The sequence below is a fragment of the Oratosquilla oratoria genome, chromosome 19 (assembly GCF_046742065.1).
Source record: "Oratosquilla oratoria isolate Oo_2021 chromosome 19, ASM4674206v1, whole genome shotgun sequence".
Classification (NCBI taxonomy): Eukaryota; Metazoa; Arthropoda; class Malacostraca; order Stomatopoda; family Squillidae; genus Oratosquilla; species Oratosquilla oratoria.
Window position 1 is genome coordinate 22,700,860 of NC_134795.1, and position 16,751 is coordinate 22,717,610.

Here is a 16,751-nt window from a genome sequence, read left to right on the forward strand (position 1 = left end):
TATGCTTGATTTCTCTATGGGGTTCTACTCAGACACACCGTCCAGAAAGAGTGGAACACCCTAGCGGTCAGTACAGTTCCGAGTAAAGGTTTGACCTACGCTATAGTTCTCACAACATTAATATGATTTTTTGTTGTTGTCGCGCGAGTGACATGATTTCCTATATATAGCTTAAAAGTGGCAGTCTGCCGACAAGATTGACTAGATAAACACCATATGAGGACGGAGCCTTTATTTGTACGACGTTTCGCTTATTACAGCTTTTTCAAGTACACGTTGAGATATAAATGCTTGAGATTAAATAAGGGGAAAGGAGGGAACGGGGAGAGAAAAAGGGGGGGAAGGAAGAGGAGGAGGAGGAGGAGGAGGAGGAGGGTGGGGGGATTGGACACTGGGAAAGGATGAGAATGCTGGCCCAAACGTCCGGGGGGCGAAATGTCCACAAAGGGTGGTTTAAATATTTAATATTTTGCTGGCCATGAGTAGTAATAGGTTTTTTCCTTAGGGCATTTAGGATATGTAGTGCAAAATACTTAGAAGAAGAGTGCAGGTTTATTAAAGAGACCTTTTGAACACTAAAATTTCCAGAGTTTCTTTTAGAAAATTGCAAACAGCAGGCCGCTAAGATTCGGGAAAGCCGTAGGCAGCAGGACAGCACAACTAGACGTCTCGTGTTGCCAACCGGCGACGTTGCCACCAACCTGACACGTCTTTTAAGAACCACCAACTTGGAAATAGTGTGCCAGACAAGCAGAACAATAAAAGACATCACGAAGACGGAAACACACAACAACCAAACATCGGGCACCAAAGCCGGTGTTTATCGTATTCCGTGTTCAGGATGTGATAAAGTTTACATCGAAGAAACGTCACGCAAATTGAATACACGAATACGTGAACATCGTTACGACGTCAGGCATGATGTCACCTCCAATGCATGTGTGACACATAAAATAAGGAAAACCATCTTATGGGCTGGAAGAATGTAGAGCTGCTGATACGAAAGCCAGACAAAATCCGCAGGAAGTGTTTAGAAGCAGCAATCATTCAAGGAACGAACACTATTGAACAAAACAGGGGCATGTTTAACATATCTCCTCACATTATTCCCCTAATACCCATGGCCAGCAAAATATTAAATATTTAAACCACCCTTTGTGGACATTTCGCCCACGGACGTTTGGGCCAGCATTCTCATCCTTTCCCAGTGTCCAATCCCCCCACCCTCCTCCTCCTCCTCCTCCTCCTCCTCCTCCTCCTCCTCTTCCTTCCCCCCCCTTTTTCTCTCCCCGTTCCCTCCTTTCCCCTTATTTAATCTCAAGCATTTGTATCTCAACGTGTACTTGAAAAAGCTGTAATAAGCGAAACGTCGTACAAATAAAGGCTCCGTCCTCATATGGTTCCTATATATAGCTTACAATTAGGTAGGTTTCTCGAATAAATAAAAACAATTGTAAGATTACGAATTTTATTTTTACATCGTGAAAAGCTCCCAGTGGGTCAAAGCTTTTGTTCGTGATTGCACATATAGGCATTTTTTAGGTTTGTTTATGCTTGTATTAAGGTAATTACTTCCTGTAGGAGACGGTTCAGGCCACAACAAGGATATAAAGTCTTGAATCCAGAGCTGTAATCACATCCATATCTACCAAATGCAAAACTAAAATTTAGCAAAAGAAATTTGACTTTATTTTTTCGAAGGACCACCATCACCTAACATACACCGATAACTCTCTTTCGATTAACCTCTTAGATGAGGCTGATTATTATTATATATATATATATTTTCTGGCTGGATGCATGTAACTTCATCCCTCTGAGGGTAACACCATGTTGTACTGAGTCCAAAGTGCGCCATTTTGATTTCAATTCTTTCTGAAAGAATTGACCGATTTTTCATCCCCTCACATGTGTTTCCAGGGCGAAAACAATAAATTAAGGTTGAAGACTAGTCTGTGTGGTGCTTCTTCGTACCACGACAGCAGCGTCGAAGGCAGCACCTCAACAGGGCGAAGGGAATGAAGACCACAAGACAGATGGCCAGAAACAAAGCGAGCCAGACATCGAAGTTATACAGGATGAACCTGAAGAAGAAACAGAATGTATTGACAGTTTTCTTTCATATCCTCCCCTCTCTCTCCCTCCCCCTCTCTCTCGCTTTATTATCCTCGTTCAATGGTTATATATGAGCTTAGGTATGCTACGGTTACGAAGTCTGCTCTAGCTTATGGTAATTGTATTATTCTTTAATTATGGTAATTATATTATTATGGTAATTGTATTCTTATGGTGATTGTATTCTTATGGTAATTGTATTCTTATGGTAATTGTATTCTTATGGTAATTGTATTCTTATGGTAATTGCATTCTTATGGTAATTGTATCCTTATGGTAATTGTATTCTTATGGTAATTGTATTCTTATGGTAATTGTATTCTTATGGTAATTGTATTCTTCTTTAATTGATAACTACTGTAATGGTGGCACTAGGGCTTTTGTGACTCAGAGACGAGTGGAATATGACTTTTACCTCTGTCTGTACTTACCAGCTCATATCTACGGCAGGGCAGCGGAGGTGGTCCGCCCCGCCGTGACGAATAACATATTCGGTCCAGTAGACAACGGTCTCCTCCGACGTCATCGGCTGGTCCCTCACGATTGCGCTCTTCTTCCGCACATTTTCATGAAGCCTTGGGAAAAGACAGAATAATCTCTACCGACTTTGAAGTTGAATCTACATCCTCATAGCTTGAAGCCATTATTATTATCTTCCTTTCAAGTTAGTATTTAGTGTAGAAGTATTTCAAAATTTTATGTCTTTCCAACGCACCTAAGGATGGACTATGAGAAGGAACTTATGCTGATGTTTGTCATTACTCATAAAAAAAAAAAAAAAAAATGATGGATGGTTGGGATGAGGGGGGGGTTTTAGGAAGAGATGAATGTCTGTTGAGCAGGGAAGAGAGAAGGTAGTGGATAGGTGCGATTGGAGAAAGGTTATGTATGGATGATATTTTGACGCAGCCCTAACGGATTTCTCTCCGTCTTCTCTACTTTCCACAAGAAATGACAAGTGGGGAGGGTCGCCATGTAAATGAAATGGCCCTGCTGTGGATGCACTGTGCCTTGCTGCATTCCTTCTGACACGGGCAGTGGGCAGGAGACAAGGATGACTCCTCATCCACGAGGAGCTAAGATGAGACGGAAACAATGGGTGTTTTGGTGGGAGTGGAAGCTTGCCTTGGCTGGCTACCCCTCTTATAAGGGGAAAGAGTCCCTTGGTGATATAGTTAGATATAATCAATGTTTATAATCATTACCTCGAATCAGTGAGAGCTCCTTCCACGGCCTTCACGAATTTCTCTTCCGTCAGGTCCTCCCATTCGAGACGGTATGCCCATCCCTCCCGGTGGCCCATGCCAATGTTGTGACTCTGGTCCGAGAACATGGGCATGCCGATGATGGGCACGTTGTGGTGGAGAGCTTCCTGCAGGCTGTTGATACCACCGTGGCTAATAAAGAGGCGGATCTTTGGATGTGCTAAAAAGACCAAAAAGAGTTCCAGGTATAGGGAGAGAAGAATTCCAAGTAAAATTGACGTATATTGAAAGTATAAAGAAAATATCAGTGACTGTCATGGAAAAATTGGTTGACTGCACTGCCAAAACAAATCAACGTTTCAAGTCTAGGCATGGAGTGTATCAAGTAAATCTCCAATAATACTATGAAATTACATTCCGGGCGTTGGATGATAAAGCTGATTGGTGAAGGAATGTACCTTCGGATGAGATACCATGGGGGAGGAGGAAGAGAAGGGGATGAGGAAGAGGAGGAAGAGGAGAAAGAAGAGGAAGAGAAAATGGAAGAAGAGGACGAAGACGAAGATGAAGACGAAGACGAAGACGATGAAGAGGAAGAGGAAGAGGAAGAGGAAGAGGAAGAGGAAGAAGGAGAAGGAGAAGGAGAAGGAGAAGGAGAAGGAGAAGAAGAAGAAGAAGAAGAAGAAGAAGAAGAAGAAGAAGAAGAAGAAGAAGAAGAAGAAGAAGAAGAAGAAGAAGAAGAAGAAGAAGAAGAAGAAGAAGAAGAAGAAGAAGAAGAAGAAGAAGAAGAAGAACAACAACAACAACAAGAACAACAAGACAAAGGAAAAACTTCATTATTATTATAGTTATTTACAAGCACCTGGCTTCGTCAGCCACGGCTGCGCCGTGGGTGCTTGGCCTGGGGCGCTACTCGCTTCGCTTCGCTCGCGGGGCGCTTCGCGCCCGGGCTACGCCCAGTTTTACCCGACAAAGTAATGCTTCATAAAACCTTCAGAAACACTGTCTTCAATTTGTCCATCAAAAAGTCCAAGACTGTCAAACATTTCATCGGAATATTGAAAATCTTTGTTGTTTCGTAGAGAATCATTGAACTTAATCACCTTTCGATGAAATTCCCGCACAGATTCCTTAACACAATCATTTTTGACAGCCTGGTATAAGCTTGGAAAAGTTTGGACATGTTCATTCCGTAGTCGGCAACTCAACTCTTATAATTTTGTAAAGCGGCTTTTGAAATTTTCTTAAAAATGTCTTTGACGCTTCTTTTTGTCGGCTTCGGTTTCTAAAGGCATTGTTCCTGGTGACCTAATCGTAAGATTTGTTGCCCTCCTTTTTTAACGGTTAAAACTTTTAATACACACGTGTCCCTTTTTACCGGTTCAGTAGGGGATAAACATACACCCGGGTTCATTAAAAGACAGCCGGGAGTCCCGGGTTCATTAAAAGACAGCCGGGAGTATTTTTTTTTTTTTTTTAAGTTATTCTTAGATATTTCCAGGGAAAACCCTTAAGACATGGTTTTCGTGCTTTGCATAAAAAAGTGGTTATTTATAAAACGCACTGAGTTAAATAACAGTTCCGGATACACTGATAGGCAGGTTCTAAGAAAAACTTTAAGAGCACATTGAAAATAAACATCTCTTTATGCTGTGAGCAAAGGCACTGGATTTGAAGAAACTCACATGAGGAGGAGCTGTCAAGAGAAGATAGTTTTATATATATATAGAAAAGACAGTTCCAAGTAAAATCTCATAGAACTACATTTTACTTTGGAAATCAGGGCTGGTGAAAGACTCACTCTGTTTAATGCCGACTGAATACCTTTGGTCGGATTGCGCCGAAATAGAAGCTATGGAAATCATAACATAATACAGGTACAATTCACTCCGAAAATAAGCACCAAATCGATATTCATGAAAGAGTGAATTCACCACAAATAAAGACTCTTTGTCACACCTAAGATGTCCTGCTGGGGGAGCCACTTAGCCACACGGACGTTGGGCGGGAGGTCTTCCATGTGTCCCTCATTCCACTTCCAAAGGACCCTCTGCTTCAGGCGACCCAGACCTCTCACCAGAGCCCTACGGTCTCTGGAACAAAGAAAAGGAAAGAAAATGAATGGAAAAGGAAAGGAAAGGAAAGAAAAGAAAAGAAAAGGAAAGGAAAGGAAAGGAAAGGAAAGGAAAGGAAAGGAGAGGAAAGGAAAGGAAAGGAAAGGAGACAGGAGGGAAGGGGAGAGGAAGGGGGGAAGGGAAGGAGAAGAAAGAAAAGTAAAGGAGAGGGGAGAGGAGGTAAGGGAAAGGAAGAGAGAGGAAAGAAAAATAAAGGAAAGAAGAGAAAAGTGGAGAAAAGGGGAGAAAAGGGGAGAAAAGGGGAGGTAAGGAAAGGAAAGGGAAGGAAAGGAAAGGAAAGGAAAGGAAAGGAAAGAAAAGGAAAGGAAAGGAAAGAAAAGAAAGGAGAGGAAAAGAAAGGAAAGGAAAGGAAAGGAAAGGAAAGGAAAGGAAAGGAAAGGAAAGGAAAGGAAAGGAAAGGAAAAGGAAAGGAAAGGAAAGGAAAGGAAAAAGAACAGAAGGAATAGAGTATAGTGGAATGAAATGGAAGGGAATGGAATAGAATGGAAAGTGAAAGGGAAGAAAAAGAAAAGAAAAGAAAAGAAAAGAAAAAAAGAAAAAAAAAGAAAAAAGAAAAAAGAAGATAAATGAGGAGGGAAGGGAAGGGAAAGAGAGGAAAGAAAAAGAAATGAAAAAAGAGAAAAGGTGAGACAAGGGGAGGGGAGGGAAGGATAGGAAACGAAAGGAAGGAAAGGAAAGGAAAGGAAAGGACAGGAAAGGAAAGGAAAAAACAGAATGAACAGAGAAAGAGAGAGAGAGAGAGAGAGAGAGAGAGAGAGAGAGAGAGAGAGAGAGAGAGAGAGAGAGAGAGAGAGAGAGAGAGAGAGAGAGAGAGAGAGAGAGAGAGAAGGAGAAAGAGAGAGAGAGAGAGAGAGAGAGAGAGAGAGAGATAGATAGATAGATAGATAGATAGATAGATAGATAGATAGAGAGAGAGAGAGAGAGAGAGAGAGAGAGAGAGAGAGAGAGAGAGAGAGAGAGAGAGAGAGAGAGAGAGAGAGAGAGAGAGAGAGAGAGAGAGAGAGAGAGAGAGAGAGAGAGAGAGAGAGAGAGAGAGAGAGAGAGAGAGAGAGAGAGAGAGAGAGAGAGAGAGAGAGAGAGAGAGTAAAAATGGATAAGATATTCCTAAAGTAAACCCGACTGCCTTGTCAGATCGAATGTGTATGTAATAATTTTATATTCACTTATTAAATATCCACGTCGGAAATTTCTCTGACTTACATTGATCAATAAGGGATTTTTTTTTACTCTGTATTTAGCTTGAACAAAATAATCTTGTAATGCAAGCTAGATTTTCTACAAATTGCACAATAGCATCTAGTTTGGAAATACATCAGAATGAGCAAAGTCTGCTCACAAAAATTATTTCTGAATCTTTCAGCCAAATTTACAAAAGACGTATCAGAACTCCAAATAAATTTGATTGATATAAAATAAGATTTGGCATATCAATAATGCATCCGATCACAAAAGAAAATTCAGATTATGGATCTGACAAAACTTGACCATTATGTTGTCTGTGAATATCAAGTTTTGCAAATCTTCTGAGGTTTAATATTCTAGTCATAGTGTCATAGATGAACATTCATTTCAAGGATTTCTATGTCTGAATATGGCCAAAATATAAGAGATTTTAGTTCCTAGACCAAATTGAAATGAAATTCAGTTCATATGAAATCAATGAAAATGAGCGAAAAAATCTAATTATGACTCTGACTTAGAACCAAATGATTCCTCGGGGAGACCCTCAGTAGATCCTGTTTCTCATTTTGATTTGAACTCAGCCTATACAAGAAAACCTTCTTACGAATAGATCATTATATATGCACTTGTTTGAACAAACGATAAAGGTAGATACTTTTCAGGCATGTCTGAAGTTTGGAAGATCGAACCAAAACTGAAGTAGATGAAGCCAAAGTCACCAGATCCTTGCACCCAGTCCTCCAGGTCCTGTGGGTGAATCTCACGTGTAATAAATTCCACATGAATCTAAAAAGACGTACATATTGAATTACTGAGACAGACAGACAGACAAACAGGAAGACAGACAGACAGACAGACAGACAGACAGACAGACAGACAGACAGACAGACAGACAGACAGACAGACAGACAGACAGACAGACAGACAGACAGACAGACAGACAGACAGACAGACATACAGACAGACAGAGAGACAGACAGACAGACAGACAGACAGACAGACAGACAGACAGACAGACAGACAGACAGACAGACAGACAGACAGACAGACAGACAGGAAGTCATACAGACAGACATACATACAGAGAAATAAAAGATGGAGTAAAAAGTCAACCAGCCAACAATTACTAAGATATACTAAGAAAAGCTCGAGATAATGCAGGTATCTTTTGGCTAATGGCAACCAGGTAAAAGGAATGGACCTCACGGGAAAGTGTCAATTGATACCAGTTAACCTTTTTCCTACCGAGGATGTACCATGGAGGTGAACTGAGTATCCTAGTAGTAGTAGTAGTAGTAGTAAAAAAAACAAAAAAAAAAAAAAAAAAAAACACTCGACATAGGAAATGTATTTGACCTAACACACGAATAAAAGTGACTTCAACTCAAGTTTCTTTGATTTGAAGTACACTATCTAGCCTCTACTATTATTTGTATAATATCAGCAGCCCTTAATCTTGTACTACGAACTATCTTGTGACTTGGACAGGTAAAGTGATTACTGTCGGGTATGTGTGGATATCACCACCGATTGTCGCATATTTGTTTGTTTAACTTTATTCTATCATTATTATTATTATTAAGGAAGCTCATTGGCTGAGCGGGTTAGGGCGTCGTTACTTGCGGCGAAGGTCAAGGGGATGACGGTTCGAATCCTGCCACCGGCGAAGTTGAACCAAGGGCATGGTTCCTTAAATTCCACGCTACAAAGCCCTCTGTGAGGGGCACCGTCCTAGCCTCCCGATAGGGGAGTTTGTGACGTTAAACCATGTAGAAAATAGGTAAAAATTATTATCATCATCTACTTTTACATCGGAAGTCTTTCCATGTACAGGGGAAGTAGATTGTGAGTGAAGTCATATTGTGGTCTGAGAGTGAGGCGATCAATGATGTAGATATTGGTTTTACCTGAGGAAGAGGTTTGGCTGGATGAAGGTGGAGCCCCCCGGCGTGGATGACATTTGGCACGAAGGCTTTGGGAATCTCCATCGAGCGAATGCTGCGAAGTGGAAATACAAACAAATATAAGTGTTTTATGATGGAGTGGTCTGATATGTTAATCAATTTCTTTTATTGGGTTGTTCTGAGCTTTTAGCTATTTTCTAGACTCGGTATCCGGCATTCGAATGTCATTTTTCATGGAGATTAGTATTCTTTTTTTTTTTCTTTCTTTTTTTCAAGTATATTTGGTCATGGCTACCTCCCATGTAAGGGGGAAAAATCTTGGTATATATATATATGTATGTATGTGTATTTGGTCAGCTGTTGATATATTGATATTGACTCTTAACTAGAAATCCATAAAGATCTTGCGTAGTGATGGAATATTACGCTTTGTATTCATGTAAACATTGTAACAAAAGTAGTTTATATTGCTCAGAGGAAGAGGAGGTGAGGCTTGAGAGAGTCACAAGCACTTTCATAACCAAATATTGTGCATTAAGAGACAGTACTTATATATTCTCTAATTAAAAGTTGCCCGAACAAAGCCTGTTGGAATAGCTCGTCAATTGTTAAAGAAAGTAAGAAAAAAAATCATTACATCTCAGAACTTCTCTGGTTAACGCGAAAGGTCAAAGAACCACGGCATTGCTTGGTATAGCCTCTTACCCATTCAGAAATAGAAGACTCCCTTTAAGACGCATCTTGTCCAGTGACGGCATGTCATCAGGAAAGAGGCCACGGTCTCGGCAGTCCTTCTCTATCCTGCAAAAATAAGATGAAAGTCGGAAGGGAACATCCGATGAGCCGAAAGTGTATGAGCACGAAGATGTGTTAATACAACTCAAATGTTCAGTTTCCACTCACTCGCACACACTCATTAACCTAATACAAAACACACACACACACACACACACACACACACACACACACACACACACACACACACACACACACACACACACACACACACACACACACACACACACACACACACACATACACACACACACACACATACACACACACACACACACACACACACACACACACACACACACACACACACACACACACACACACAAAAAAAAAAAAACTAAAACCTTCTCTGTTGACTACTCGACGACAGTGTTTGAAATATGTTAGTGTACAACAATGCTATACTAATTCCAATTTCTCTACTCTACCCTCAAATTATTTTGTTAGCAATATACCACGAGAGAATTCGGACATTGACCGCATGGTCGACCAGGCTCTTGAAAAGGTTGACAGCTCGATTCACGAAGGACATCGGAAGTGGTGCGTCGAAACGAAGATTGACATCGTAGGAAGGAAAGCTGGGGTTGCCAAAGAGGGCATCTAGCGCAGGTTCCATGCTGTTGCGGTTCACCCAGATGTAAGGAACCTGCAACGCCAAAGAGAATACGAGTATGATATTAACTGGGTACGTAGAAGCTGTCAAAGTGACAATGGGAAATCAGGCAGATTTTAGAGGGCTTAGAAAATGCAGTACATGGTAGTGGCATGGCAAAACTCTGCGTCGTTATGCTTTATACGAAAGAGGTTAGAAAATACTTCCGATCTGCAGTGAACTTCAAATGGTTAATGATGAAATGGGTTGCATATCAAACGTGACTTTTCAGTAAAATGAATTCTTGCGCACAAGTTGTTGTGGGTAAATTTACGAAGACAAATCCCTGGGCACTGCAAAACAGGTCAACTCTACGTGGTCCTAAGTGAATAATATAGGAAAAGATGTTGAAGTTTCCAATGTTATGAAAATAAAGGAATGACAGATAATGGGAAATTATAGGAACGATTAGAACAAATCTTACAAAGTCTCCAGCTTTCATGAATGATGAAGGGCCACAAAATTATTGGCTCATATGTTGGTCATCAGTCATTAGAAATTTATTTAAACAAAACTGAGCGTTCTACCTTGGTCATGCGAGATCTGTAATGAATATTTTTTTTCCGAAAGGAGGAAGAAGGAATAAATCTACAAAAATAGATAAATAAATAGATAATAAACAAATAAAGAACTAGATGAATATATAAATAAATAGATGAATAAACAAATAAATGAACAAATAAATAAATAAATAAATAAATAAATAAATAAATAAATAAATTAATCAATTAATTAATATATAAATAATAAATATACAAATAAAGAAACAGACAAATAGATTAGTAAAAAAACATATTAATAAATAAATACATAAATAAATAAATAAACATATAAATAAATAAATGAATAGATACGTAAATATATAAGATAATCCCATGACCTACCTTAAAGTGATGTACGAACTTTAGAAAGCAATCTGAAAACACCGAGCTCATCATGATCAAGTCGAAGTTCTCACTAGAAAGCTGGTTGACTTGAGGATCCTCAAGAGCGACTACACAATTGTTTGACATGACGGGTATAAACTGTAAAAAGAGGAGAGTGATGTTGATGAGTTTTCATCTATGACATGAGGTCTATCATCATCTTATTTTTTTATTGTGTGTGTGTGTGTGTGTGTGTAATCTATGGATTTTGTACATATATGGGAGGGGAGGCTTGGTTGGTTTCAGTGATACCGAGTAGGAAAGAGTATGTGAGGGCACGCACTGGTGTTCACTCTTTATGTGAAAAAAAAGTGAAAGTAGGTAAGAAAAAATCGGAGAGTGAAAAAAAGAGCCTGGATTAGATAGGTGCCATGTATTACAATAGTAGTGAACTGGCTAGTGGGGTTGTTTAATGTGTGTCTAAGGGAGTGTAGAGTGCCAGAGGACTGGAGGAGTGCCTGTATAGTTCCACTTTACAAGGGAAAAGGTGACAAATGTGAGTGTCGTTGTTTCAGAGGGATCAGTTTGAGTGTAGTTGGGAAGGCTTATGGGAGGGTTTTGATTGAGAGGATTAGGAGATGAACAGAGGGAGTTATTGGTCAGGAACAGAGTGGGTTTAGGACGGGTAGGGACGGCGTAGATCAGATATTTGCAGTAAGGTAGATATCTGAGAAACCCTTTATAGATTTGGAAAAGTCATATGACGGGGTAGACAGGAAGGCGCTGTGGGAAGTTTTGCAGATATACTGTATGGGATTGGAGGAAAGCTGTTAAGGGTAGTCAAGAGTTGAGAAAGAGAGGAATGTCTGTTGAGAAAGGAAATGAGTAGGCAGGGAATTGGGATGAATGGAGAATGACTGTGTATGGATGATACTGTTATGCAAGGGAAGGAAGGCTGGGGATAGGGGACAAGGGGTGCTTATATGTGAATGGTATTTTGACGTAGCCCGAAGGGAGTTTCTCCCCGTCTTCTCTTTTTCTGCATGAGGGAACGGAGAGGGGGGGGTCACTAATTAAGTAAAGCGGCCTCGCTGTGGATATACTGTGTCTTGCTGCATTGCGTTTGACCCTGGACAGTTGACGGATGCAGGGATGACCCGTCATCGATAAGGAGCTGAGAAGGGAGGGGTGGAAACGGTGTTAGAGGAGAGTGAAATTGGTGGGAATGGCTAAGTGACTCTGACTTAGCTACCTCCATTATACCGTAAAAGGGAGAAAAATCTCTTCGTATATATATATGGAATTTTACTTCGACCATCCTCTCTCGACAGATTGACGTCTCCACGAACAGGCGAAGCTTCGTGGACAACGGGAAAAGAAAATAGAAGTACCTTGAAGATGTCAAAAATAGTGATGTTTAGTACGTTGGGCATCATGGGGGTAATGTCGAGTTGAGGCAGAACGATTTCTCTGACTCCAGGAGTTTCTTCCTTCGCCGGGAAAGCAGAGAGGAAGGTCACCTGTAAAGATCGTAGACTGCTAATATATAATCACCGAGGATCTTGTAATATCACTTTCATATTCATATACAGTCAACTGAAGATTTTTTTTTTTTATAAACTTTCTTATAACTACAAAACTTTGGAATATATTTCTATTGGGAGGGTGAGACATTTTGGCCAATAAACATGAATGTATTCTATAAAGAGCGTGGACATATATATTGTAATTGTTGTTATTATTGTAATTATCATCATTGTCATTATTCTTATCTTTATCATTAACATAGTTATCACTATTCCCATCATTACTGCAATTAGGTAAACACACACACACACACACACACACACACACACACACACACACACACACACACACACACACACACACACACACACACACACACACTCACACACGCACATATATATATATATATATATATATATATATTTATATATATATATATATACATACAAACAAACACACACTTACACATACACACGCACACACACACACACACACACATCTCAAGTCCAAGCTACTCTAGCACCACTAGTCTTAAATGAGACCCACCTCATGTCCATGCTTGGCCAATGTGGTGACGACGGAGTAGTAGTACCCCCAATGGCTCTTCATGGAGAAGGGTGCAAGGAAGAGTATACTGGAGGCCGAAGTGCCGCCCCCAAGCAGGAGAACCAGAGCAACTCCTAACAGCATTGTCTTAACCTGTCCAGGATTGAAAAACCATGTATGTCTATTTATTTCTGTATATAAATATATCTATATATGTATATGTATATATATACATATATATATATATATATACATATATCTATACATGCGTGTGTGTGTGTGTGTGTGTGTGTGTGTGTGTGTGTGTGTGTGTGTGTGTGTGTGTGTGTGTGTGTGTGTGTGTGTGTGTGTGTGTGTGTGTGTGTGTGTGCGTGCGTGTCTGTGTGTGTGTGTGTGTGTGTGTGTGTGTGTGTGTGTGTGTGTGTGTGTGTGTGTGTGTGTGTGTGTGTGTGTGTGTGTGTATTCACTTGGTCTTTGGATCACGTGTTGGACTCGTGATCGACAGCTATTTCCCTCCTGGAAGAGAGCTCAGAGCTCGTAGGTCCGATCTATGGGTAATGCTATGACCTTGCACACACACACACACCCACGAGAGTCAGAGTAACGACCCGAGGCACAGCGATACCGAAATAATTTCGGCCCTGGGCAGGATTCGAACTGGGTGCTGGGAGCATTTCTGCTTCCCAGTTCAGCGCTCTACCAACTATGCCACCGAGGGTGTGTGTGTGTGTGTGTGTGTGTGTGTGTGTGTGTGTGTGTGTGTGTGTGTGTGTGTGTGTGTGTGTGTGTGTGTGTGTGTGTATTTACCTAGTTGTATTTACCTAGTTGTATTTTGCGGGAAGGGGAGCTATGCTCGTGATGTCCCGCCTTTGTATCTTGCAGTGTCTAGTTTGTTTTTAAACTCATGAATGGTTTTTGCGCATACTATTTCATTGTCCAGTTTGTTCCAAGCGTCCAAAACTCTATGAGGAAAACTGTTTTTCTTCAGTTCTCTTCTATAGCTATGTTTTTTTATTTTCTTTCCATGTCCTCTTGTGTTTCTTTTGTCCCAGTTAAGTAAGTTCTCTCTATCGAGTACCTCTGTGCCTCTCATGATTCTGTAGATGGTCAATAGGTCACCTCTCTCTCCTCTTTGCTCCAGTGTCGGTAACTCCAGTTTAGCCAATCTCTCCTCGTATGATAGGTTTGCAAGTGCAGGTGCCATTTTTGTAGCTGCTCTTTGGATTCTTTCTATTTTCTTTATATTCTTTTTGGTACTGGGGGACCACAATGTCGCTGCATACTCTAATCTAGGCCTTATCAATGTAACCAATATTTTTTTTTATCATGTCTTCGTCCAAGTATGTAAACGCCACTTTTATTGATCTTAGCAAGTTGTAAGTCTCCCCGACAATTTTGTTAATCTGTATATCATAGGACAAGTCGTTCGTGATAATTACTCCCAAATCTTTTTCGGATCCTACTTTCTTTACTTCTTTGGTTCCAATTGTATATTTTCCTGTGTGTGTGTGTGTGTGTGTGGAAAAACCACAAAGGAAAATAATGAAATTATGACCGAGCGTTCATATATATATATATATATATATATATATATATATATATATATATTTATATATATATATCAATATACACACATATATATACATATATTGACATACATGTATATATATATATATATATATATATATATATATAGACATACATATATATATATATATATGAAGATAGGAGGGTGATAAAGAAACACACAAGTCAGAGATGACTTGCGGGTTTCTTTACCACCCTCCTATCTTCATCTGTCCAGATGGATAATATATATATATATATATATATATATATATATATATGTATATATATATATATATGTGTATATATATATATATATATGTGTATATATTTATATATATGTGTATAAGTATATATATATATATATATATATATATGCATATATACTGTATTTATATATATATGTATATATACATATATATATAAATATATATATATGTATATATATATGTATATATACATATATATATATATATATATATATATATATATATATACATATATATATACATACAGACAAACATACATAACACAAGACACCCACAGTTGGAGAAAATGAACTTCGAATTTAAGAAGGAATGCCCCAACATTAATATTTCTAAAGGGCAGTGGACTTCTGACATTTTCCGAGTGGCGGTTAGCAGGCTTGTCCTTAGCTTACAACCCCCATCACCTCACCCTCAACTTTACCCGCCACCCCATATTACACCGCGTCTGTGCAATGCCATCAGTCCACGTTCACTCTCTTTTCTTTGTATCTGTAGCTTATAAGTCTCAGTTATCCTCTATCTTATGTACTTTCCTGGAAAGGGCTACATTTGGTAGCCGAAATATAGTATCTTCTTTCATTTGAAGTCTATTTTCTCCGACTGTGGGTTTCTTGTGTGTTATTTACAAATGTGCTAATACATATCTGTTTAGACATATACATATATATATATAGATATATATATATATATATATATGTATATATATATGTATATATATATATATATGTATGTAGGCCTATGTATGTATGTATGTATGTATGTATGTATGTATGTATGTATGTATGTATGTATGTATGTATGTATGTATGTATGTATCTGGTAGCAGAACATGTAAAAGTGCTGTAACTAGATATGAACTTACGTCCTGGAGTGGAAGCGACTGCAATCTACTGTCATATCCCACCCGTCTTACACAGTTCCTACTGCCACCAACTGGGCATAGTAGCATTTGACTAAGTTTTTTATATATTGTAATATTTTTCTTATGAAAGCATTAATCAATTTTACAGGGTGGTTATATTCACTTGGTATAACTTTAGTAGAATGTAACTGTCGGTCATCGCGTGATCTGTGGTTGATAAGAGCATTGACCTTCAGGTATTTTCTTGGTGGTCTCGTATTGTGTTTTTTCTCCTGAGAGAAAAAAACTTTGCAAGAAGAATAACACGATACTAGATGAAAAAATGTATGACGTCTATTGGTGCACCCATTAGAGGTACTTAAGGCTACCTATGAAAATTATTTCATTTTATGTTTTTATATATTGCGTCACTCATCTGTCATATGCAAGTTTAAACTATTTCTAAGAAATGTTTAGTGTATCTGCACGAACTATAATACTAGGATACCTATGCTAATTCCTCACAACTTAATGTCCAAACTAATTTTCACCAATTTCCCTAACGTATATCCAATGAATGGATCCTACTTCTAGTACCAATCTACGACTTCTAAACAAATTCAGATACGTACGTCTGAGGATTTGATGCCCTTTCTTTCTCCTTTTGGCTTAGTAGTGGACCTAAAAGAAAAACACAACACCGACAGGACCCTCTGGACGATAACTTCTGCGAGGGTACCAGACCACGAGATTAATGACTCTGAATAAAATAGACTAGGCTATCTGATAGTTGATAGTCTTATCTAATCGTGAGAAAACGTCTGTTGACATTGTTGCCCCTTTCTTTCTTATTGTTCTTCCTCTATCGTTATGAAGGCCACGAGCGGGGGTGGCAAGGGGTTTCTGTCAAATATTTGAATATAGGGTTCTCTCTGTGTAACTGAGTAGAAGCGGATATAAGATTGTTTGCTATTGATGTCTTATTATAAGGGGATAGCTTCCTGCATTTTCCCAGAATTTTATTTGTTGCTTGTGTCCTCATTAAATGATTAATTTAATGATAAATTTGCATTCACCTGTACTTATTTATTTATTTATCTATTTATTTATTTATCTGTTTATGAATTTTTCGTCATTATAGTCACCAT

At 39.1% G+C, this 16,751-nt stretch overlaps 1 protein-coding gene across 1 annotated transcript; it reads right to left on the reverse strand.

The window, feature by feature from the left end:
* Positions 1-1,451: 1,451 nt before the first annotated feature.
* LOC143035802 (UDP-glucosyltransferase 2-like) lies at positions 1,452-16,367 on the reverse strand. Its single transcript, XM_076202775.1, has 12 exons — positions 16,236-16,367; positions 12,928-13,080; positions 12,246-12,374; positions 10,873-11,013; positions 9,792-9,982; positions 9,247-9,342; positions 8,545-8,635; positions 7,293-7,384; positions 5,280-5,413; positions 3,321-3,540; positions 2,547-2,690; positions 1,452-2,084 (listed from the first exon to the last, which is right to left on the reverse strand). Exons 2-12 carry the CDS (start codon positions 13,069-13,071, stop codon positions 1,949-1,951), a joined length of 1,518 nt encoding a protein of 505 aa, XP_076058890.1. The 5' UTR covers positions 13,072-13,080; positions 16,236-16,367; the 3' UTR covers positions 1,452-1,948.
* Between the last annotated feature and the right edge of the window lie 384 nt (positions 16,368-16,751).

What these genes read in the sequence shown, in the direction of transcription:
- LOC143035802 (XM_076202775.1), bottom strand. Translation starts at nt 13,071, where the DNA reads ATGCTGTTAGGAGTTGCTCTGGTTCTCCTGCTTGGGGGCGGCACTTCG. An exon ending in AGTTCGTACATCACTTTAAG is followed by an intron (nt 9,983 to 10,872) that starts GTAGGTCATGGG and finishes TTGGCGTTGCAG; the next exon opens with GTTCCTTACATCTGGGTGAA. An exon ending in AATGTCCGAATTCTCTCGTG is followed by an intron (nt 9,343 to 9,791) that starts GTATATTGCTAA and finishes TTATTTTTGCAG; the next exon opens with GATAGAGAAGGACTGCCGAG.